The 24,040-nt window shown below is 33.4% G+C and overlaps 4 protein-coding genes across 18 annotated transcripts; 3 read left to right on the forward strand and 1 right to left on the reverse strand.

Annotated features, from left to right (window-relative positions):
- Positions 1-10: 10 nt before the first annotated feature.
- Positions 11-3,129, forward strand: Tpr2 (Tetratricopeptide repeat protein 2). Of its 3 annotated transcripts, none has more exons than XM_076311213.1 (11): positions 11-252; positions 552-640; positions 712-836; positions 910-1,098; positions 1,183-1,301; positions 1,376-1,526; positions 1,589-1,753; positions 1,821-1,986; positions 2,066-2,212; positions 2,289-2,432; positions 2,546-3,129. In XM_076311213.1, the coding sequence occupies exons 1-11, from the start codon at positions 158-160 to the stop codon at positions 2,596-2,598; spliced, it is 1,443 nt and encodes a 480-aa protein (XP_076167328.1). In that variant the 5' UTR covers positions 11-157; the 3' UTR covers positions 2,599-3,129. The 3 variants fall into 3 exon arrangements, with proteins under 3 accessions (XP_076167328.1, XP_076167329.1, XP_076167330.1); XM_076311214.1 differs by having other exon boundaries at positions 12-341; XM_076311215.1 differs by having other exon boundaries at positions 12-252; positions 726-836.
- A 981-nt stretch (positions 3,130-4,110) lies between these two features.
- LOC143146810 (uncharacterized) lies at positions 4,111-7,532 on the reverse strand. The gene is made up of 5 exons (XM_076311472.1): positions 7,263-7,532; positions 6,383-6,763; positions 6,017-6,295; positions 5,444-5,937; positions 4,111-5,366 (listed from the first exon to the last, which is right to left on the reverse strand). The coding sequence occupies exons 1-5, from the start codon at positions 7,425-7,427 to the stop codon at positions 5,216-5,218; spliced, it is 1,470 nt and encodes a 489-aa protein (XP_076167587.1). The 5' UTR covers positions 7,428-7,532; the 3' UTR covers positions 4,111-5,215.
- A 618-nt stretch (positions 7,533-8,150) lies between these two features.
- Coro (protein coronin) lies at positions 8,151-14,813 on the forward strand. Of its 10 annotated transcripts, none has more exons than XM_076311461.1 (7): positions 8,151-8,471; positions 9,019-9,077; positions 10,717-10,925; positions 11,145-11,626; positions 13,236-13,614; positions 13,688-13,930; positions 14,002-14,813. In XM_076311461.1, exons 3-7 carry the CDS (start codon positions 10,728-10,730, stop codon positions 14,179-14,181), a joined length of 1,482 nt encoding a protein of 493 aa, XP_076167576.1. In that variant the 5' UTR covers positions 8,151-8,471; positions 9,019-9,077; positions 10,717-10,727; the 3' UTR covers positions 14,182-14,813. The 10 variants fall into 10 exon arrangements, with proteins under 10 accessions (XP_076167576.1, XP_076167577.1, XP_076167578.1 ...); XM_076311462.1 differs by having other exon boundaries at positions 10,720-10,925; XM_076311463.1 differs by having other exon boundaries at positions 8,151-8,340.
- Positions 14,814-15,646: 833 nt separating this feature from the next.
- Gpo1 (glycerophosphate oxidase 1) lies at positions 15,647-23,841 on the forward strand. Of its 4 annotated transcripts, XM_076311207.1 has the most exons (13): positions 15,647-15,822; positions 18,318-18,447; positions 19,426-19,582; positions 19,674-19,896; positions 19,975-20,138; positions 20,230-20,342; positions 20,433-20,626; positions 20,711-21,099; positions 21,180-21,430; positions 21,503-21,850; positions 21,940-22,038; positions 22,086-22,187; positions 22,774-23,841. In XM_076311207.1, exons 2-13 carry the CDS (start codon positions 18,361-18,363, stop codon positions 22,906-22,908), a joined length of 2,262 nt encoding a protein of 753 aa, XP_076167322.1. In that variant the 5' UTR covers positions 15,647-15,822; positions 18,318-18,360; the 3' UTR covers positions 22,909-23,841. The 4 variants fall into 4 exon arrangements, with proteins under 4 accessions (XP_076167322.1, XP_076167320.1, XP_076167319.1 ...); XM_076311205.1 differs by lacking the exon at positions 22,086-22,187; XM_076311204.1 differs by lacking the exon at positions 21,940-22,038 and having other exon boundaries at positions 15,648-15,822.
- Positions 23,842-24,040: the final 199 nt, after the last annotated feature.

Genomic DNA, 24,040 nt, shown 5'->3' on the forward strand with positions numbered 1-24,040 from the left:
TAGAAATCGATTCCTGTTAGGATCACTATTAAGGGGAATAAAATGATTGCATGAAGGGTAGAAGTACGATTTCGAGCCAATACATCCGTTTTAACAGGATCGAGATTCTATTGAGGAATAGAAAACTATTTACAGATAGCACGTAGCATTTCCTTAAATGGCATTTCTTCGAGAATTTTCCCAATTAATTGGAAAAACTGTAGTAGATGCAACAATGGCCTTTATGGTGAAGGAGCAGAGTGATACAGAGAAGTAATATATGACTATAAACATGATCTCGATTTATTTGATTTAAAATTTTGCTGTACCCGAACAATACACTTTTTAAAGTGGTCAATTTGGTAATTCAGAATTATGCGATTTATTCAATGAATTGCATGATAAATTATTTTAAAAAGTCTTTGGTCTTCTTATAAGTACTGTCATTTTTTTTATATATGTCCAAAATACGAAATACGAAAAAACATTTTAAAAAAGATTTCTTATAGGATCAATCATGAAAATGACTTGTTGAATTATTTATTACATGTTTAAACACCTGATCATTTCAGATATGTAGAAAGTAAAAATGTACGTGCCAAACAAAATTTCTTTGCAAAGAATTATACAGAGGCGATGATAGATTACAGTGAGCTTATTGGTAAAGTACTCTTTAATTATGAATGTATTACACTGGAATTGTATAAATGAATAATATGAATATTCTTTAAGCAATATATCCAAAGTCATCATTACACTATAGAAACAGATCTGCATGTTATATGATGCTTGGCAAATATCAACTTGCTTTGAATGATGCAAAAAAAAGCCTTGAATTAGATGCACATTTTATCAAAGTATGTTGTATAAGAAATCTCTATACACACAAATTAAATAACCAGTTTTTTTTTAATTTGCTTATATTTCCAGGCTCACAACACAGTCATACAATGTTATTTATATTTGGGAGATATTACTCAAGCTGAAACAGCACTAACAAAGTTATCAAAAATTGATCCTAATAATACATCAATAGCTACACATAAAAAAAAGTTACAGTCTCTAGAACAGTTTCTTAAAGCTGCAGATGCTGCATATAATGCTAAGGATTTTGATAAAGTTTGTAATAAATTCTTAAATAAATTGGGATACATATATTAAATGTATATATATAATTAAAAATGACTATTATAATATTTATAGGCAGCTCGCTACATGCGCAGTTGTTGTAGTATAAGTACTTCATGCGAAAGATTCAAACTAGTTCGAGCAGAATATCTAGCATTTTCAGGATGCTACAAAAAAGCAGAAGAAATTGCATAGTATATAACTTATTTTATATTATGTTCAAAATAGTACTAGAATTTATACTTTATGTTGTATATTTTTATTTTAGTGATGTTTTAAACAATGAAGAAAAAAATGTGTATGCACAGTACGTCCTTGGTATATGTTTGTACTTCCAAGATATTGACAAAGCATTCGAACATTTTCAACAAATCCTTGAACTGGATCTGCTTTTTCCTAGAGCATTAAGAATATATGTGGTAACAAACACTTAAACAATGCCTGTTTGAAACATTTACTATATTGTGTTATAATTTTGCAGCAAGTAAAAAATTTAAAGGAAAAGAAAGAAGCAGGGAATACTGCTTATAAAATGAAACAGTATGAAAAAGCATACAAATTATATAGTGAAGCCTTAAAGATAGACCCCCAGAATATAGTAGCAAATGCAAAACTTCATTTCAATAAAGCAACAGTGGCTGCAAAGGTATTACATTTTTATTTTCCTCTAAAATAGAATTTTTGAAAATAATTATTTATATATTACTTTGCAGTTGGGTCGTCCAAATGAAGCGATTACAGAATGTACAGAAGCATTAAAATTAAATAATAAATATTTGAAAGCTCTTTTGAGGCGAGCAGAATCTTATATGAGACTTAAGAAATTTGAAGATGCTGTTTGCGATCTAAAGAAAGTGTGTGAAATGGACAACAGCCCCAGTACGATATTAAATTTGATTTTATAATTAAAATAATTTTTTAGTTGCATTACATGAACTTTTCGAATTTTGATTTACAGCTAACCAATCGTTACTTATGGCAGCACAATTACTATTGAATCCACCTATAAAGAGAAACCATTATTCGATTTTAGGTATTAACAAAAATGCGTCATATGATGAAATTAGGAAAGCGTACAAAAAAAAAGCAAAGGAACATCATCCAGGTAAACTTGAAGGCTTGTATTTATGAATAATATTGATTTTAAAATAATGGCCTACTTCTCCTGTTGTTATTTGTAGATCAATACCCGCACGCAACACAAAGAGAAAAAAAAGAGCATGAGAATAAGTTTAAAGAAGTTGGAGCAGCTTATGCAGTTTTATCGGATCATGGAAAACGATTATATTATGATTATATGCAGAAAAAGGAGAATAAATTTCGAGGTTGGTAGAATTTGTTTTTTTTTATCTTTAGAGGCTTTTGTTAACTATATATGGCATAACACTTACATTCATAAATTTTAAACAATAGAAAAATGATTATTCATTTTATACAGGTTATCCTCGAGATTATTTTACTTTCCCCCATGGTTTTCATTTTTCTCGCTAGCGAATCGTATCTTAATCGTAAGAGCAAATAATACGAAGTGAATTTTTAAACTTGATTATCTCGAAAACGAAGTTGAAATGGAAAAAATGTTATCCTTTTTATCTTTCTGATTTTTTCATAAGGAATCACCTCCAGCCCTCTTTTACATGTTATTCGGGAACACCCTGCATATAACACATAATCCATTGAGTAATTTTTTCGATAAAACTGATGTATTACGTAAAAACTAAAATGATGGGGATTTCGGTTTGGTCTTATATAACAGAGGAGAATTTTCCGAATTTAATAGTATAGGAGTTATTAATTTTTGCTGGTCCTAATGACCGTCAAAGTTTAAAAAAGTGCCGATGTACGTAGTTCTTACAAATTATTTTTGCATATTTACGAAAATTTTTTTATCTAGTACGGAAACTGTACACAGGATTAGATAGAAATCAGTTTTTTTATGGACACCAATTTCTACTGTAACTTCTTCTTGTCAAATTTCTGTAACATATTTAACTTCTATATATATATATATCTTTAACACCATGAAGTGTATTGGATTAATTGGAAATTAATTCCAGAACCACAAGTACATTTGTTCACTCACTTTTGGCTATAATTCTTTTAATATGAAATTTAAGTAAAATATTTAAAAAAAAATATGTTCATTTAATAAGTTTGTTGTAGTCATTCTTCCTAGAAAACAATTTTTTAAATACACACAATTTCCAAATATAAGTATAAAGCTGGGTTTGGATTCTTTAGTGCTTTGAACTCATTACAGGAGAGTATTCGCCCAAATGTCGCGATGCATCCTTATCCAAATTCAGCTTTAATGACAGTTGTAAAGCAATATCTATATTATATTGCTTATAAGTATAGTATACCCTATGGATATTGTAAAACAGAAAAAGAGTTGTGATTTGTTGCATTGTATAATTATCCTTATAGGATTTTTTGCAGTAAAATACTAATGGATTATGTGAAACTTCAAATTCACATTGTTTTACAAAATAGTTATATTGATGTAGGAACTTATGAAATGTTACATGTAAGTTGTTTCGTCATCAGTGATATACAATTATCTCACATTAAGTTAAGTATTACTATCAACGATAAATTTTCCAAACCAGCTTTAATTCATTGTTTGTGAGCATTGTACAAGTTTTATATTGTCATTGGAATGACAAAATTATCGCAATTCGCGTTTCTTTGTAGAAATATAATGTACAATGCATTGTTCCATTGAACTATAATAAATTTTTGAACAGTGTCAAATTTTTATTTTAATTGTAATTACGATAATTAAATAAATTCGAGAATAATATGTTAATAAAAAAAAAGACATGAAAATGTAGTGCACACAAAGTTAGCAATATATTATTTAAGTACTCTTGTTAAACATTCACTTATTATATTGTGCATGACTGTATGAGATTTGTAAGAAAATAATTTTTTTATACCTTATTTATTTCTCCAATTGAGAAACAACATTGTTTGTACATTTTATTAATCAAAATAAAAAACCCTTGGTGTTTCTATCCTTTATTTAAATACAAATATCGTATTCTAAACAATTAATTGTTCAAAATAAATTATTGAATATTAGCAATTTCTTTCACAAAAAACAAAATTGTCTCGGATGCGAATAATAATTTCTAAGGCGCCTTTGTAACGTTTCGTTGTTCATACATACGCATTTTAGTTATTATTAGCGTCTGTTGACTCTTATCAGGTGTCCTTTAACAGTATATATATATACATAAGGCACACTATAGTGGTCACAGCATGAAAATTTATAGAGATTATGCACATTTCACTGTATTGAATTAGAGAACATGAACGTAAGGCACGCGAAGATTAAAATTATTTGTAATAGCACATGAAAATTTGTAACAGCACCTATATATTCACTGAAATTTTACTTTCAGCAAGTATATGTGCATTTCACTATACTGATGATTAAAATTTTACAATTACCACTATACTGATGATTAAAATTTACAATTAACAAACATTTCAAATATCGCCTTTTGCTTGTTTATACACTGTAAATATACAATCATTCATTTCCTTAAGATAGCATAATTTCATTTTGAACGTCTCAAATATCTCATTTATATATTCTTTACATTTACTAATATTATTGAGCATAAAAGTACGGTTTTAAAATATACTGCATAAGGTCTTTTAAGTAAGTACTTGGTTTCTAAGTTTTAAGTAACCCTTTTACGGAACATAAGTAATCATTTATGAAAATTTCTAATTCAACTATTATATAGTTTAGCTGTAGATACTATGGATATTTTATTTAAATTTTTAGTTTCTGTAAAATGTCAAACGTAAGAATAATTTGTATTAACATTCGCTTACTTGTTCCATGTGGTATATTAAAAACTATATCACGAGTTTATTGATACTCTAAAAAATACTAAAATTGTATAGTATATTCGTGACCGCATATTAAAACTTATTCTTCCATGTTTTAAACAAATATGGTGTTTGCGATCTTACATATACAGCATAAGTACATATTGATATAATAGTATGTTTGATAATATATACATATATACAAACAATCCACTATAAATCCTGAATTAATATTGTGCTATTGTACATTATCTTCATATAATTAGTTACTCGATTCATTATAAGACGACCTACCCGCCAATTCAAGTAAGTAACGATCAGGATGATCTTTCCAATCACTAGCGCTTAATTTAACAATTCTTTGCCTTTCTGCTTCCTTTACCTGCCACTTCTTAATTTCCAATTGATGTTCCCTAAAAACGTGTTTCTATTAAGGTTTTTGTTGAAATTTATTTATATCAAACAGTATTCATAATGAAACATATGTTACCTCAATTTTATATCTCCACAGCCCCAAACTTCTAAACTAGCAATTGGATAAGGTGCACCTGCAATACTGACTGAATGGAATGATTCGTCTATACTAATATAAGGTGAACGTGGATTACTTCCAAACCGTAATCCATGGGGATAGCCCCGGATATTAGTATTCAAATATAGTACTTTGGTTCCCTTTTCTATAACTCTGTATGATGGAAATAGTTCAACACCTACTGAATCTTCATTACCCCAGTATAGGTGACTTTCACGCCACTCTACTGCCGAACATATGCAGTATGTAGGGCACACTGTGTCCTTATCTGGATTAACAGCCCTTATAAATAATAGGGTCGGACCTCTGTATCCTAATACATGATGAAGAAATCGGTTGGCTCCTGTACCATGTTCTGAGCTGTTGTATAACAATGCCCAATGTCTGGGACATACATTGCCCAACCTTTTAGCTATCAAGGCATGAGGAATGTCCTGTGGTGAATCATCTGCCTAAACATGTATTTGTTTGTTTCATTGTTTAATAATATAATAAAACAATATGTAGGAAGATTTTTAAATTAAAATGTACTTGAAGGTAGCATTCGGGTAATGTACTTGATAGCAACCACACATAGCTCACAGGTAGCAGAATTTGAGGAAAATCTATGGATTCTGGTTGCTCCAATATAGGTGTTGGTATTTCCAAATGTGGTTGAGGTTGCTCTTTAGACAGCAGAGCTTTACCATTTCGATACGCAGTAGTCAATACATGTACAATATAATGATGAGGACCATGTATTATACGTGGACAATGCTGCCAAATCCAATTGCTCACGAAACTCACAGACAAAGCATATTTCCCATGAAACTAATATATATATATATATATATATATCAATAATATGGGAACATTAAACATAAAAATTGTATTTTAATAAATATTAAATTTACTAACACATGAAACAATGACTGCATTGATTATTTGTCCAGCATAAATACATGAAGCAGCCCTACTACTGTCCATGGCAATTTTGTAAGAAATATATAATAGACCTTTCATTCCTTCAGGATCAATGCTTCCATCCCCTTTCATATTTGAATACATTTTAACATAATTTTCTAATACAGTTTGATCATTCATCACAGAGAGAAATTTTTCGGCTTGTTGCTTAAAAGAATTGGCACTCAAATGAGAAGTATTAACATTGGCAGCATGATGCAAATACTTGAACAAATTTTCACCTAACTCTGGATAATTAGGGAATAGGTACCGTTGAAATACAGATTTTGTAATACCACTTATATGTTCCTCGTCATGAGTCAGATGAGATAGAGTCTGCAAAATGTATACAATGTTACCAACATATACATAAAAATTCCATCTGTTTACATATTAACACTATCAGAACTATTGTATATGGGCAGTTATAGTTTACTTTGTCTATATCGAAAGATCGATGATTGACAGTTACATATTCGTTCAAATTTCCGAGCGAAGCCAACAGCGTTCTACATAGATCTATTTTTGCAACGCAATAACGTTATCTGTGAAAAGCGTATTACACCAGGAACGTGATTATAGGTTATACAAATTGCAGCGTTTGTCGATACACAATGACGATTCATGGATAAGCGTCGAAGAATGACCTGTAAATCATTCATGAAGCGCACACGACAGTTCAAATTTCTAAAACGCAAAGGAATTTTCTGAAACGACTAACATTTATAGCGACAAGATCGCCGCGTTGTTTTTTACGATTTATGAAAATGCATCTTTTCTAAAATATACGACAAACGTGATACGACAATACTCTTATAAGGCAACTTCCTCATACCTTCGCTAGACTCTCGATCGGAAAAAACTGCATGTGCGAATTACTTTCTAACTCGGTTCCCGAGGAACTTTTCGAAAGGTTAGTTGCACTAGCTGTATTGCCAGCGTGTGCAACGGAATCAGTCTTCTTAGTGGATGCATGTCCGCGTGTCACTTGGTTACCCATTTCTATCCGGCTAAAATATTATAGAATAAGCGAATTCACTGCCTTTTCATCTGGACATAACATTGCTCACGACAACAAACATGCATGCAACCATATGCAACTTTCGACAAGATCGTCATGAATGATACGAAAGTAAGTAGTTAGTGCGCTCATCCCGATACATTGTATATATGCCCCAAGTAATTTCGTTTTTAAGTGTGTTCTACAAATGACCACATTAGTTGTATTCAAAAATCAATCGTAAAAGTCAAAGAGTCGAGGTACAGAGAACCTTTATATAGATTTGCTTCACACGAAGTAGTGTAAAATGATAGAAGATATGTATTTTCATATATACATCACTTTAAACCTGTTACCTTTCTTTGGCATATGCAATTGAAATGGGATTGACACAATTTACGATAATATATTATTCTCAATTATATTTCGAGAATTATACTATTTTTAGAAATAGTTTACTTCTATGACTGAAAAGAGTTATATTTCTATATTTGACTCTATTTATTAATCTATCATATTAAAAGATAAACCATTAATTTTACTACACAAAGATTTTTATTCAGTCTATGTAAAATTATAGTAATCAACGATCAATATGTGATTTGATCTCATATTTGTTCATGATCTCTAGCATTCATACATTTCGCGCGTGTGACCACCATGTTGTGCTTAGGAAGCGCGCGCATCCATCATCCTCGTTAGCACGAGACATCGGGGGGTGGGGAGAGTTCTTTTCCAAAAGCGTGCATCGCCTGTCATCGGGAAAAAATTTTGTCGGTGAGATCTCTTTCGCCACACATATTCGACGTGAAAAAAATATTCTCGTGAACGTGAGTGTTTTCGTCGCGTTCACTGAACGATTTGAACTGATTTCTTCCCATTCCACTCGTGGCGTATGCAACTCCGACAATTCGTACGTATAAAGTGCTTGAAAACAAGAAAAGAAAAAGGGGAAAGGTGAGACGAAAGCAATCATTAAGAATGGCTCACGGACAGAGACAGGTTGTAAGTCATAATAATGCGACAGAAGTGATAGCTTCGGGGGTAGGTATTCACAGAAGCAGGGTGCGCGCTTCCAAATAAGGTGCTCCCAAATGATCCAGCCAATTCGTGTCGATAGCGCCACTACGTGATCGTTCGTTGAATTACGATGCAACATTATTACTCGCCGGCGGGAACGTTGAAATTCCGAAGTGTTCGCTTTCAAAAATATTCACGTAGTCTCAGATGCAGTCTTGCATTCTTATTAGTAATACACCAGTCTAATACTTGAATATGAACTGTATGTGCATTTGTTCATTCTGCTGAGTTCTCTCTCTCTCTCTCTCTCTCTCTCTCTCTCTCTCTCTCTCTCTCCGTCTTTCTGGCTGCTGTTGTGTGTGTGTGTCCATACAGGGTGCGGCATAATTCGTAAACAGCCGAATCAAAAATGATTTCTTGTTCAAAAATAAGTAAAAAATGTAGAGTAATATTTCTTCTTGTGAATTTTCAGTTTCGAGGAAATTGAGTTAGAAAATTTGTTGGAGATGCGCGTTCTTCACAACAAACTTCTCAGTAGTTCTCTGTTATATTAATAATAGACTCTTTTCAGTGACACATCGGCAAGTGTTCTCTTCATATCGCAACGCCTTTGACGTATCGATTAAAAAAGTAAGTTCTTATCAGTAAAAAATATATCAAATTATTTTGACAAATACAATATGATGTTCATTGTATCGATACGTAGCGGTATTCCATACGGAAAATCACTGAGGTTTTTTTGGCGATTGAACGCATACTCAATGCCCGATTTTCCAAGTTATTTTTTTTTAATAAATTTGACTGCAGCAACACATTATAGAATTAAATTTAAATCTAATAGTATATTATAAATTTAAATTTAATAAAAAAATCTATAATTTCTACAAATAAAATTTTTATACACCAATAATAATTTACTTGCACAAATCATAGGTTTTGTATGTATAAATTATAAATTATAAATTTTATATATATATATGTTCGTGCACGTGTGTGTACATATAAAATAAAATAAATTGGGAAGTGTTACTTCAATCAAACAGAATAATGGTCAGTTTCAATATAAATGCGGTCTCATAGATTAGATACAGTTATTGCGAGAGAATACTAGCAGTCAGCGTCAATCTATCGACGATAGCAGAACGACTAATCGGGACGTGGAAATTATTCCGTTATCCAGCTTTCTAGAAACGTGTGTGATTCATTCGTGGAATAAGTCGGTTTGGAATTTGAAAATCATTTACCGATAAAGTTCGATTATTTTTTCGTTGAGTCGGGATGAAATAGAGGAATCACGTTCAGGGGGATGATACACATTTCGGTTCTGTTGTTGAAGGTATTTTTTTGTTTCCTATTTCTATTCGCTTGTTTCCGTGCGAAGAATTTGTTCCACTTAAGTCGAGTAGTGTCTACGATTTCTAATGCGTTAATATCACGAAAGATATTAAATCAAATACAATTGACCTAAATGATTTTTTCAGTAAGGTGACTGAAATTTCAACATCCTCCCGTAACCAGAATTGCTTCTGGATTGGTAGAACGTTACGGTTTAACCGTGAAAAGTCGTCCAAAAACATATCGGAATAACGTTATATTCGAATGGTAATTCATTCCTTAGACGCAATCAGAGCTGAACAAATTTTATTTGAAATTAAAATAAGAAATAACGTTTCAGTCTTCTGTTTCAAGGAATCCTCGGAACAGTTCGCTTCAAGCAAAACTTTATTTGAATAGATCGTCGGTGAGAGATTTTCGCTTCGAAGTTGATATTTCAAACAACGTTATTTTGGAAATGGCCGGTAATGCAAATTCAGGAACGCTATGACGATCAGTGCGTGAATCATCGTCATATAAAAGCGGCGGCTGGTTTATTTTCGGGGTGAATCGGATCTATTTTTCGATTCACCAAGTATGGCCTATACGGGATTTTCCGGCGATATTCGTGATAATTGGCAGCACTGTGGTGTGTATGTGCTGTGTGTGCTGCGCTGAGACCGGACGAGGTTAAACTCCGTAAACCGTAAAAGTCTCAGGATTCGAAAATATTCTTATTCTCAGTCGCGCTCATTTCGACATCGAGGGTGGGGAAACTATTTATAAAACGGGGATGGTCCACGCGACGCCCACGCCGGCGGTGGACACGTAACAATAATTTATTAAAAAAATAATTATAATACTGGCATATCAAGGTACCCCATTCGCTTCTTTAGGTTAATATCTGTTGCTTTCATTCTTGTTTTTTTTCGTTTGTTTGTTCGTCCACCGAAAGTAGGTGCAGATATGTCTTTCCGTGTTGTGCGCAGCAGCAAGTTCCGCCACGTGTACGGAACGCCTTTGAAACGCGAACAATGTTACGACAATATAAGGGTATCTAAATCCTCATGGGACTCAACCTTCTGTGCTGTAAATCCAAAGTTCCTTGCCATCATCGTGGAATCTGCGGGCGGTGGTGCTTTCATAGTCTTGCCGCACAACAAAGTAAGTCTTATCTTGCTTTTCTTCAATTATGTGACATTCTGTTGTTTTAAAAAATAGTATTTGCAACTAATTAAGGCTGCATTGATTTTGGATAAATACATTTAGTTTTATTATCTATGCAATTATAAAAGTACTTCTACATTTGCATCATTGTAACAAGTGGTATAGAATTTTATAACTGTTGTAGATAATTTTGAGAGTTATTTTAAATTGTTATAGGTAGGACGAATACCGGCAGATTATCCTTTAGTTGGTGGACACAAAGGTCCTGTATTAGATATTGCATGGTGTCCTCATAATGACAATGTCATAGCTTCTGGTTCGGAAGATTGCGTAGTTAAAGTATGGCAAATACCCGATGGTGGTATTTCCAGGACATTAACAGAATCAGTGGTAGATCTTCAACTGCATCAACGCAGAGTTGGTCTTGTCCTATGGCATCCATCTGCTCTAAATGTATTGCTCACAGCTGGATCAGACAATCTTGTTTTAATCTGGAACGTTGGTACTGGAGAAGCCATAGTAAGAATAGATTGTCACCCAGACATGATTTACTCTGCTTGTTGGAATTGGGATGGATCTCGATTAGTCACTACATGTAAGGATAAAAAAATTCGTATCTTGGATCCAAGATCAGGAGAAATACTACAAGAAGCTATTGCACACGAAGGTAGTAAAGCTACACGTGCAATCTTTCTCAGGTATGTAAATTTTTTTTAATTGGTACATGCAAGTGTATAAGTGCTTTTATTTTTTATTTGTTCATGCATTTAATCACAAATTTTTGTATCTGATATACATAATCTTTGCATTTTAATTTGACAGACTTATTATACAATATATGATACATTTATAGTTGTAATCTTTGTTTATTAATATCAAGGTACCAAATATTTTTCGGTAAAGTAATTAATTTTTTTAATAATCAATAACGCATACTATCATTTGAAGAAACATTTTATGGATATAGTTTATTCTTTGTTTCAAAAGTTAATTTCAGTTTTTATACAAACAATATTAACTAATTGGTGCAAGCAATTATTATAATCTAATGATTACATGTGTATTTAAGAAAAAAAACTGTTTCTTATTTCACAGGTGTGCTATTATAGTCATCTTTTAAAGTTTTATCAATTTTCTTTTAGCATATAGAAGCTGTGTTTGTATATATTTATATAAATTGATACTATGTAGAAATCAGCTTAAGAGAAATATTTCTGTTCAAATGTTTCTAGGATTAATAACTACTTTTAGTATGCAAAACACTGTCAACATATCTTTCACATCAAATAATCATCAAACAATATACATCCGCCTTTTTACACAATAAGTATATGTTGAGGATAAAATAGAACAACAAATATATGATATTTATTTCAATTACTACTTGCAGCGATATGACTAATAATACCATAAACTTTTTAGCAATCTACAATGTCTTTTGATTATACGTGTGATTAATATTTCTTAGAAGTTTTCGTAAAAGTTTCGTAAAAGATACACTTCTACTCGCACGTTAAGAATATTTTTATTTTTTATTATCACATGGTCTTTCCAATTTGTGTAGCGCGAGATTTGGTATTTTTTAATGGAAAACTGCAAGATTGAAAATACAACATCAGGAGGATGTCAGCTTAGTAAATGCAAATATCAAGATGTCCACTGTGTAATATCTACATAAAAATTGCAGTAAGTATTTTATCTCTAGTTATTACTTTAAAGTATAACATTTCATACATGTTGATAAATAAATATGTGTATAAGTTCAAAAGGCAGTGAAGTAACTACACTAATACAGAGCACATTATAATGATAAAATGTGATTTTCTGTGTTCAAAACAAGACAGTTAATATAATTTTGAATGCTGTTAATATCTGTTTCGAAAAGCAGACAAACGATTCAGGTATACATCTTACAATATTCAGTGTCCAGCTGGTATGCTGATTTTTATTCAAATACAACTTTAAATAATCTGACATATGAACAACACAGTTTTTTTATAATTGTCACTATACTTGTTTTATGTCATTTCACATGTGTGTGTTTAATACAAACATAGAAATTTATGCAAAAGCATAGTTTCCAAATGTTGTAACAAGGTGGATGTTATTTAGTTTTGATGATTAACTCAAATAAGAGAATTCAGAAAGTAATATGATAGAAAGGATTATATAGTATAAGTATAGAGTATTTAGAAATAAGTGATATTTTGTAAGACCATATATTTGTACATATGAATGTATGTTTTAAAAATATTTGTGTCTAACCAAAGCTCTGTATCCACAAGGTTCTGTTTACTATGTTTACAGGGGAGGCTTGATCTTTACCACAGGTTTCAGCAAAATGTCTGAGAGACAGTATTCGCTGCGTGCCCCTGATATTTTAGGGGCACCTATTGTTATGGTAGAATTGGATACGAGTAACGGAGTTATGTTTCCTCTATATGATCCCGATACAAATCTAGTATATTTATGCGGGAAGGGTGATTCTGTGATTCGATACTTCGAAATTACCCCTGAACCTCCTTTTGTTCACTATATCAATACGTTTCAAACTCCTGATCCTCAACGAGGTATAGGAATGATGCCAAAACGAGGCTGTGATGTTAATAGCTGTGAAATAGCTAGATTTTACCGGCTCAACAATTCAGGCTTTTGCCAGGTTATTTCTATGACAGTACCAAGAAAGGTGCGTTTAAGTAAAAATTTCATAGTGGATAAAATAGTTTTTACCGTCATAATATAAAATTATTCATTTTTAGTCTGAACTCTTCCAAGAAGATTTATATCCAGATACTCCTGGTGATACTGCTGCAATTTCCGCGGAAGAATGGGCAAATGATACCGATGCAGATCCCGTGCTGATATCTTTACGAGACGGTTATCAGCCTTCAGTAGCCAAAAATGAACTTAAAGTGCATAAAAAGTCAAATATTCTCAGTAAAGGAGCAAAAGTTGCTTCTAATTCTGCACAAAATGCTACACAAACATCAGCAGGCATTACAGTGCGTTGATTGCAGATAATTTTTGTTTCTTAGGAGAAAATCTGTTAAATGGTATAATTGAATTTTTACAGGAGGAGATGCTGAAAGAATTTACCGAGGAAATAAGAAAATTAAAAGCGGTGATCGTCAAACACGAGGGAAGGATACGGGTGCTCGAGTCTGCTGTTGCTCTTCAAATGAAAGAAGACGAACGAAAAGAAAAATCGTCTTCGCCAGCTGATAGAGAGGTGCTTGCATCCGACGAGGTGTAATCTTTGAATTCTATTTTTAGCTTACAAAAAAAAAAAAAAACAATACGACAAGATAACTAATTCTGTAATAAAAAAAATGATCATATATTTTGATATAACAATTTGTGTAAATAGTAGGTTTTAGCTACGTTGTGTGTCTTAATTCTTTGAAATGATCTTTACTATTTATTGTACATCCATTCATCATACATCCTCTGCATTTGTACTATGTTTACATCTTTTATTTTATTAGATCGTAGCCGACACGTGACACCGTCTGTTTGCTAGCATTAAGATGTTATAATGTCTAGTACTCGAAACTTTTATGTATATTCAACTTTATAAGGATAAATGAGTGTCTAATTTGTACAGATATTTCATTGTAAAATAACGAATGATTATTTTATTCTGGTATACCATCTATGTGAATATTTGCAACTTTTCTCGCAGGGACGCGTAATTTATATACAAATTATGTGACATATAAAAGTAACTAAACAAAAAAAAAAATCGCTATTTTACAAACTGTGCAAATAACAAATAATAAGATATTACGTATTTTTGACTAATCTGTTTTTTCAACATCGTGGCAGAAAACCATTTGTTTTGTACAAAAAATGTGAATACAAAATAATATAACTGATTTAACTGAATTTCAATGTTTTTTTAATATATAAAATTTTAATATTAAAATTCAAAATTAGAATTAAAAGTTTGTCTGCATTTTAATCCCAACGATATATAGACCTTTTCTTATCTTAAATTTCGATACTTTGATGCTATGAACGCAATTATATAAATACGCGAAATTCAAAATATTTGAATTTATATTTAAACCAGATTGCTTCTGACATCGCGCCTGGTAGTAGTTCAAAGAATCTTCGAAAGATGATAGCACAAATCAGCTTAGTGCCCGTGTGAAAAATCGCAGAAATCAATTTATTTATTCTGATGAAAATATACTTGTGTTTAATGTTGTAATAATTTACAAAAATTTGGTATTTAAATACCTATTGCTTTTTAATCTTTTCAAGTACTTGTTTACAATTAATTTAAATAAATGTTCTGTATAGTAAAGAGAGCTAACAGGTTGAAATTAAATTGTAATTATTCTGTATAGAGCAAACAGCACCTGTCGATATGCTCGCCGATATACAGTAAACATAGCAGGTTGCAATACTTCAGAGGTATGTATGGTGGCGTACTCTACTGTCTGAGATAAAACATTACACCCGGGAAGTTGAATCTTTAAACTTTAACTGTTTCTATGTCGAAAACGAAGCTTTCAGTTGTAAAAAGGTAAAAATATTTTGGTTTCTCTTAGATTAAGGAATTTGCATGTTTCGATTTTTCTAATTATCATGAGACATTATGTACGCAAGTCTGATGTTAATCGATACCTTGCGGGAAACATCAACTGATTGTACTAATCCATTGCCCTCTGGTGGGGTAATCAGTTAAGGTGTCTCAGCGACATATTAGCTCGCGTACTCTTCGTAGCCTGATCGTTCACTCGCGTGAATCAGTGAAATGCGTACCGGCATCCTCGTCAAATATGTGCACCATTGACTTTTAGCTTTATAGATTGCATTCGTCACCGCTGTGCGTTGGGTGGTTTCTCGAGAGCTCGATCACGGGGAGTTGCCATCAATTTCTCTCACAGTGAGTAACATTATTGCATTATATATCCGAGATTTTCGATTGTTAAGATCTTCTGATCTTGTGATAATCAGTAACGTTTCACAGTCAATGATGTTAATCATTCTTGAAGGAAACAAATCATTCTCACGATCAGTCATTTAACACGTAATTAGTTAACGTGCGCGCGAGCAATGTGTCATCTGTCTCTTATTTCTCTACGAACATTTTTATAACCTAACTTTGGAGTTCTTAGCCTTTAGTAGGCAAGGGTTGACGTAGTCGAAAAAAGTAACTATCATTTACGATTAATTCATTCGTTAATCTTTGAACAAAATTGTTAAATATTCGTCATTTTTTCCTTCCCCTTGCGGCTTATGAGATATATCTGTGGCACATAATGAGAACGCGACCAATACAAGTGACATTTGAAGGCACTTGGCACAGGATTTGCAGATGCTATTTTAAAACAAAGTCTTGCGACATCATTTTCAGCTTTGTATTATTACAATATGTACGTATTGCAAGATATATCTTTTGTAAAACATCATGAAAAGGTTTATGACATTGTTCATGACGACAAATATAAGCTCACACCCGCGATGTCTTCGGTTCTCTCGTATTGAATCTCGTAGTTTTTTTTCTAGTGGCTTTTCCACGTTATCTCGATGTGTCGATGTAATCGAGAAATATTCGCGAGGGAAATGAGAAATACTGGAACTAGCTGGTTACACGAGTGTCAACTTACGTAATTCCACGTGCTTCGGGGGACTGTCAAGGTCTCTTAGCTAGCATAATATGAATTATTTTTTAGTACTTTGACGATAGTGGCGTCAATACAAGAGTTCCTGAGGTTTAATATATAATAAGTACTTCCGAAATCTTTTACTGCTACCGTGCTTTAAATTCCTCCTTTTTCTGTTCTATTTCTTTTATCGGTTTATTTAAATTATCGCAATCGCCTAAAGTAACGCGGAGAAATTAATACTGTCGCTCAATAGAAGAAAATTGTATGTCAAACACAGTGATTCTCGTAGCAACTGATGATTGAGCTTAGATTTATAAAACGTTATTGACACTGTTTATTGATAATATCAAAGTGAAATTGCGAGTGATCGCATTAAAAAATTTAGAAGTTCCATTCACAGAAACCGGTGTAAAAATTGATTGCATCGTCTCTTGATATAATACAGGATGGTTATTTTAGACGATCTGTGATATCTGTGATATCTGTGACACGAATGTATGTGTGAACTTGTAGTGCAATAGTGTTAGGATGTATCTCACGTTCTTATCTTAGATGATTATAACTTCCGTTTTCAGTTGTAAAGAAATTTTGAAATTTTTCATTCCTTTATATATTTTTCAAGAGCAAAGGAATATCTTGCTGAGCATTATGCATGTTCTATAGTTGAAGCGATCCGTTCTTGAAAAGCACTATACGTAATATGATATATTCCAGTCAGTACATTCTGGTGTAATCTGCCGTAGTACGCAATTTTGAGATTGGTATTTTAACAAGGCAGACATTGATTTCATCAGTTCTACATGTATCGCGTTATGCCACACTCAGCGTGTGATTCAACGTCCGTTATCAATCACGTATTTTCTACGCTGATAACTTAGTAATGGCGACTTAGGCGTAGTATAGTTATCATCGCGTGTTTATTGCCCCCAAACAGGAAGATTTTTTTATCGTAATTACAAACAAATTCGTTCGTTCGAGTATCTTCTTTCTTTTTACTTTTCAATAGAACAGGAGAGGTGACTACTAAACTGTTGCATCATTGCATAAAACATTATGTCGCAAATTATGTATGCACGTCTCATGTGACATGTAGAAATACCACATGACACGAGCGTATACGAAAGATACAGGAATGATGTATCATTGTATCACGTGCGGTGAGCTACAGACAAAAGTCATCGATGCAACTCGCGTTCCAAGACCTTCGCCAGAACGATCAGTTTTTAAACGTCGATTGTCGAGCTGAAGCCAACGAACTATCCCAATGCCTCTTCGTTCTTCCATATTGGACTATGTTTCCTCGTGACTAGTATGTCGACCGTACACACTGCACCTGTTGATACATTGCCAAATATCACGGACGATGATTCACTAAATAGATCAAGCGCACGATCAATTGGTTAACAAATATTCGACCTAGTTTATTTTATCTGACACGTGAAATTTTTATAATTTTACGGTTACTTATCACGCATTTGGATATTATATATAGCATTTGCAATCCTTCATCGGTATTTCTTTCCGAAACTTTGCTCACTTTTACGTATGTAACTATACCCGTGACAAAAAAATAATAGCTATTTTCTTCCCTTTTGAATACAGTAAAAATTTCTTAACACTATTCATAGAACTATGAGCGAAGTGGAAAGACAATTTGTGGGATAGTGGGAGTAATCACCGAGTGACCTTGAGCGACTAATATTTTATGTGGCTGATTCGTTGATGAATTACGCGATGAACTCGTTACGTTATACATTTATTTTTATTCCAGATCTTTCTTGAAAGATTGTCGTCCCAGCCGTAAGTGACGTAAAATGGCATCGCTGAAACTACTAGTGGGAAGTGCGAGTGCCATAGGTGCCAGTGCTCTTACCTCTTATCTGTTACTGTCCGACAATACCGTAAGTACGTTATCATTATTGGAACGACGAATCATTAATTTCTTCGAGGCAAAACGCTTCCTTTATTTTCTTTACATTGAAAATGTAATCTGAGAAATTTGTTATATAAATTGTCTTCTCCGAACAGAGAAAATTCTGTTGCTCGAATTTTTTCTTAAATCCGGGTTTGGCCGGTTAGTCGGGAGACGTGAAGCTATTACTGACCGTAATCTATGCCGGCAGTCAAGGCTGCACGGTATTTCATGTTCAGCCAGCAGCCGCGTGGTTACCAAAATTTTACTGCTGGGAAGGTCTGTGCCAGGCCAGGCTAGGCCAGGCCAGGCCAGACTATTTCAAACGCAATACAATTATACTAAAACTATAGCCTAGATCAGCGTTTCTCAAACCGAGGTTCGCAAGCTTTTAAAAGAAAGAAAGAAGCATATTATCTCGTGAAATAAGAAACGTACTTATTGTAATATTTTATTTTTAGCTTTTAATAATAAATGTTGATTATATAATTTAAAAATTACATCTCAATTACGTCTCTACACATCAACAAATAAAACCTGTTAGAGTCACGTGAATACCGAGGAGGTTTAATCGAGTTTCAAAAATCAGTTTATCTAGCACTAGATATCACGAGATTAATTGAATCCATTGCTAGATGACTAAGGTTGATTATCCAACGCTGGCTCTAGCGGTATAGAGCCGTCTATTGTGATAATTATATTGTGTCCTAATGCTAACATACAAAATGGCAAATAACAATCCATTTTCAATCTGTGGTAATAAAGATGCAGAGATACCTCCATCATGGCAATCAGTTGTTCTTTTGTTTTTCAATTTCTACAAATTATACAATCCATTGACTTAACACTCTTAATGTTCTGCTAAATATAAAAGAAAAAATTTCTTTTTAAAGATATAAAAATAGATAAATAATTGAGTAGTGTATAAATAGCTAATCTAATTAATATGTTATTTCTCTACTCGTAGGTTCATGCGGACAAACCAATACTAAAGCCATTAAAGAGGCCTCTGCCGACAAGGGAAGATCAAGTAAAAACATTAAAAAATCAAGAACAATATGATGTTCTCATTGTTGGAGGTGGTGCAACAGGAGCTGGATGTGCATTAGATGCTTGTACACGAGGTACTCTCTTTTTTTCGATTCTATTAAGGATGAGGTACTCAATAGTTTATGAGAGAATTGTTAAAAATCATACTTGACTGTTTATTTGAAGGTTTGAAAACGGCTTTAATCGAGGGAGATGACTTTGCATCCGGCACATCTTCTAGAAGTACAAAACTGATTCATGGAGGGGTTCGTTATTTACAGAAAGCCATAATGCAGGTAGACGTGGAGCAATATAAAATGGTCAAAGAAGCGCTACACGAAAGGGCGTCAATGTTACATAGCGCACCTCATTTGGCTCATCCTTTGCCTATTATGTTGCCCGTTTACACGTACGTTAATCTTTCATTGCTGTTCGTTATACGAAAGTAATTATAAACATTGTTCTACATCGGAGCATCTTTAAACAGGTGGTGGCAAATTCCTTACTATTGGTTTGGTATAAAGATGTATGATCTGGTAGCTGGAAGCAAGACAGTGAAGTCGTCGTATTTCCTTAGAAAATCTGATGCATTAGAATTATTCCCTATGCTGAAAGGAGATAAACTTACAGGAGCTATTGTTTACTATGATGGTATGTAGCATTGTGCATATTCATCATCTGCTATTAACATTCTTCTAGCTCATGTATATATTTGTAATTCGATGCTGTACTGATGTAACAGGTCAACAGGATGATGCTAGAATGAATTTGGCGGTCGCTTTGACTGCTTCACGGCTCGGTGCAACGGTTGTAAATCACGTGACAGTCGTGAATCTCTTGAAAGGCCTCGATAAGGTACTCGTATCGATATTGTCTTCTTACTTGTACAGATAAAGTTATGTTAAAGTTGAGGATCAATTAGAATGAAATTCTTAATGCTTAAAGGATGGCAATCGAGTACTCACTGGCGCGCATGTAAGAGATGAACTTACTGGAGAAGAGTGGGACGTAAAAGCAAAAGCGATAATCAATGCGACAGGCCCGTTCACGGATCACATAAGAAAAATGGACGACCAAAGTGTCAAAGAGATCTGTTGCCCTTCTTCTGGTGTTCACATTGTACTTCCAGGATATTATAGGTAAGTGATTTCAAAATTTGAAATTCAAATCACTCAACTTCTAAACGACGAATAACTCTACTAATTGAATACATTTTCACTTAGTCCTGATCAGATGGGTCTTTTGGATCCAGCGACGAGTGACGGCCGAGTGATCTTCTTTTTACCTTGGCAGAAACAAACGATCGCAGGAACGACCGATCTACCCTGCGAAGTAACGCACAATCCCCGACCAACTGAGGACGAGATTATGTTTATTTTACGCGAAGTCAAGAACTATCTCAATCCGGATGTTGAAGTTCGTCGAGGAGATGTATTGTCCGCCTGGAGCGGTATCAGGCCCCTTGTTTCCGACCCGAATAAACCAAACACTCAATCGCTTGCTAGAAATCACATTGTTCACGTTAGTCCTACAAAACTTGTCACAATAGCTGGAGGCAAATGGACAACTTTCAGGGCGATGGCTGAAGAGACAATTGACACAGCTATCAAAGGTATTTTATATATTATAAATATTTCTAATATAATTATAATATTGTTAATACTGTATTATTAATTTTTATGTTTTATTAAGCTTGCAATCTAAAGCCTGAAAGACCCTGCCAGACCAACGGTTTACTTTTGGAAGGAGCTCATGGTTGGAGTCCAACCATGTACATCAGATTAGTGCAAGATTTTGGATTGGAATGTGAAGTCGCGCAACATCTGGCTAAGAGCTACGGAGATCGAGCATTTGCTGTAGCAAAGATGGCTTCTCTCACTGGCAAGCGATGGCCCATTATAGGTCAAAAAATTCATCCTGAATTCCCATATATAGATGCTGAAGTAAATATCATTGATCTTTTCTGATTATTACTTTACTTTCCAATGCAACAATTGATTTGCGATTAATTTTAGATCCGATACGGAGTTCGTGAATATGCGAGAACGGCAATTGATATGATCGCACGACGATTGAGATTAGCGTTCCTGAATGTTCAAGCAGCGCAAGAAGCTCTTCCAGGCATCATAGATATCATGGCAGAAGAACTACATTGGTCAGAGGAAGAAAAGAAAAAGCAACACAAACAAGCCAGTGATTTTCTTGCCAACGAAATGGGCCAGATGGTTAATCGTGCTTCTCGCGATAAAATTCCCATCAATCTTACGAAGGAAGAGATACAGCTATACATCAAACGCTTTGGTATCATCGACAAAGACAACAAAGGATACGTCTCTATTAACGACATCAGGCGAGGACTTAAGGTTCGCAAAAATAATTATGCTAATTCCATGTTAAAGTTTTCGCTCCTTTTTTATTCGTGGTTGTGTATTGTTTAATTATCGATGTCCAGGTACTTGGCTTAAAACTATCCGAAGATGAGATGCACGTTTTGCTTAATGAAATTGATCTCAGTTACAATGGACAAATGGAACTACAAGATTACTTGCAGGTAAATCACAAAACAAGTATTTAATCAGTACCTTTTACCGTTCACAGTTGTTCGGTGACAAGGAAGTACCTGGTGAAGAGCTTCATGAAATACTGCGCGAAATCGACACTAATATGAATGGTCAAGTTGAATTGGACGAATACCTTCAGGTCTGTGAAAGCTCGCACACACGGATTTGCCGTATAGTCTTGCTGCTTTCAGATTTCCTTTTTTGCATTACGTCACTAAACACTTGGAGTTCTGTTGCATTTAATATTACTCAGAGTGCGTTTTTTTTATCTAATACAAACGGTAAAATCGAAAGACTTGTTGAATATGAGTAGATTTATTGCTAACACCACTATTCTACCTTTCTTTGTATTTGTTCCATTGTATATAGTAACAAATTTTTTAATATCCTTTATTTTATTTGCACGAACAGTGTTTTCCCTTATTTTCACACTACAGATTTACTTTTGTGTATATAGTACTAAACAATTTATCTAATATAAGGTTTATAATTTTGTTATAAATATAATATTGTATAATATTGTTACGACAATATTATATAATATTGTCATAACACTTATGATAATATTTTAAATCTGTTTCCTTTTTTCTTTCTTAAAAAGTGTTTTAGTATCATGCTGCTCTTGTGCCAGATTAAAATTGCAATAGTTTGGAAGTCCTTCTTCCATAGTTTCTTCTTGCATCTCTAATTTACATAATTCAAATGTCAACGTTTTGTTTCTACAGATGATGTCGGCTATCAAATCTGGACACGTAGCATACTCGCGTTTTGCTAGGATGGCAGAGATGGAGGAAGCGCAACATGAAAAAGAAATATTGAAGAAACAAATTAGCGTGGAGAGATCAGGTGGTGGACTGTAAAGAGATTCGCGTTCTGTGGCATCGTACCAATTTTCGTACGCTCCTAACGTGATTAACACATTTAAACCGCTACGACAAACTGTTTATCGTAGATCTTCATTCACTCTGTACTTGGAATGTAGTTCACTCTAGCACAAATGCTTCAGGATTACCGTGAGCGTCTGTTTTTCGTACTTCCTACAGCGACTACTATTACATCTGCTACATTTTAATAACGAAGAAGATAAAATTATACAAATTTGAATTTTATTGTAAATATCTTGTATACAGCGTTTCAGTTGTACGAAAATAGATGCGCTGTGTCTGTATATATACCTTTTGCAAAATGAAACAAAATCAAGACGTATCAATGACTACGTATATTGTTATATACCAGTCAATACAACTCGCGTCAAACTAAACATTCGTTCTCATATTGTAAACTTCCACATATAGGACATATATATTCACATGTGTGTGTGTACGCGCGCACGTGTACACGTGCAAAAAACACACACACACACGCACACACAATGGCAACTAGTAACTCGTTATAGAGTGCAAGTGTTTTAACTATCATAATTATTAGTCTATGTCACAACTACAGAAGGAACGCAGTGCAATTTGATAATTGTTTCAGTCCTATTTTTGCATAAAAACTCTGTATCGTTACATAGAACAAACATAAGTTGATTATTGTAAGGTTAGTTCATGTTGCAACTTTAATCTTGTTTTTATGACTCAATACGATGGTTTTATTTGTAAATTATATTAATTACTACTGTTTCTTAGAATGTCTCTACATAGATTATTCATTATTTAAGTAATTACTTATTTAATTTATTGCTGCTAGCGTCACGCAGTCACGATATATATAATCTATGTTAGAAATTAATTTATTTCACTGTCATTAGTCATTACCATTGACTTAATAAAAGCCATATTGAATTATTACTTCTGAATGTGTTTTACTCAATATCATTTTGCTATTTTTTTGTTTACTTTTACAATTTTTGTGCTTAAGAAACGCTTTAAAAATCCAAAGTGCGTTCAGCGTAGCAGTTTGGCTTAGTGCATCATAGAATCTGACATAACCTCAAAAATAAAACGAAAGGTTTCTAGAATGAATTCATTTTTATATACATTTTAAAAA

This window comes from Ptiloglossa arizonensis, chromosome 5 (genome assembly GCF_051014685.1).
Source record: "Ptiloglossa arizonensis isolate GNS036 chromosome 5, iyPtiAriz1_principal, whole genome shotgun sequence".
NCBI lineage: Eukaryota > Metazoa > Arthropoda > Insecta > Hymenoptera > Colletidae > Ptiloglossa > Ptiloglossa arizonensis.

Excerpts from the sequence above, each read along its gene's own strand:
- Tpr2 (XM_076311213.1), top strand. The coding sequence starts at position 158 with ATGGCATTTCTTCGAGAATTTTCCCAATTAATTGGAAAAACTGTAGTA. Across the intron at positions 1,099-1,182 it reads ATGCTAAGGATTTTGATAAA|GCAGCTCGCTACATGCGCAG; the intron begins GTTTGTAATAAA and ends TAATATTTATAG. Across the intron at positions 1,302-1,375 it reads AAAGCAGAAGAAATTGCATA|TGATGTTTTAAACAATGAAG; the intron begins GTATATAACTTA and ends TTTTTATTTTAG.
- LOC143146810 (XM_076311472.1), bottom strand. The coding sequence starts at position 7,427 with ATGGGTAACCAAGTGACACGCGGACATGCATCCACTAAGAAGACTGAT. Across the intron at positions 6,764-7,262 it reads CGATCGAGAGTCTAGCGAAG|ACTCTATCTCATCTGACTCA; the intron begins GTATGAGGAAGT and ends TACATTTTGCAG. Across the intron at positions 5,938-6,016 it reads TACCCGAATGCTACCTTCAA|GCAGATGATTCACCACAGGA; the intron begins GTACATTTTAAT and ends ATACATGTTTAG.
- Coro (XM_076311461.1), top strand. The coding sequence starts at position 10,728 with ATGTCTTTCCGTGTTGTGCGCAGCAGCAAGTTCCGCCACGTGTACGGA. Across the intron at positions 13,615-13,687 it reads CTATGACAGTACCAAGAAAG|TCTGAACTCTTCCAAGAAGA; the intron begins GTGCGTTTAAGT and ends ATTCATTTTTAG. Across the intron at positions 13,931-14,001 it reads AAACATCAGCAGGCATTACA|GAGGAGATGCTGAAAGAATT; the intron begins GTGCGTTGATTG and ends GAATTTTTACAG.
- Gpo1 (XM_076311207.1), top strand. The coding sequence starts at position 18,361 with ATGGCATCGCTGAAACTACTAGTGGGAAGTGCGAGTGCCATAGGTGCC. Across the intron at positions 20,627-20,710 it reads GTACTTCCAGGATATTATAG|TCCTGATCAGATGGGTCTTT; the intron begins GTAAGTGATTTC and ends ATTTTCACTTAG. Across the intron at positions 22,039-22,085 it reads AACTACAAGATTACTTGCAG|TTGTTCGGTGACAAGGAAGT; the intron begins GTAAATCACAAA and ends TACCGTTCACAG.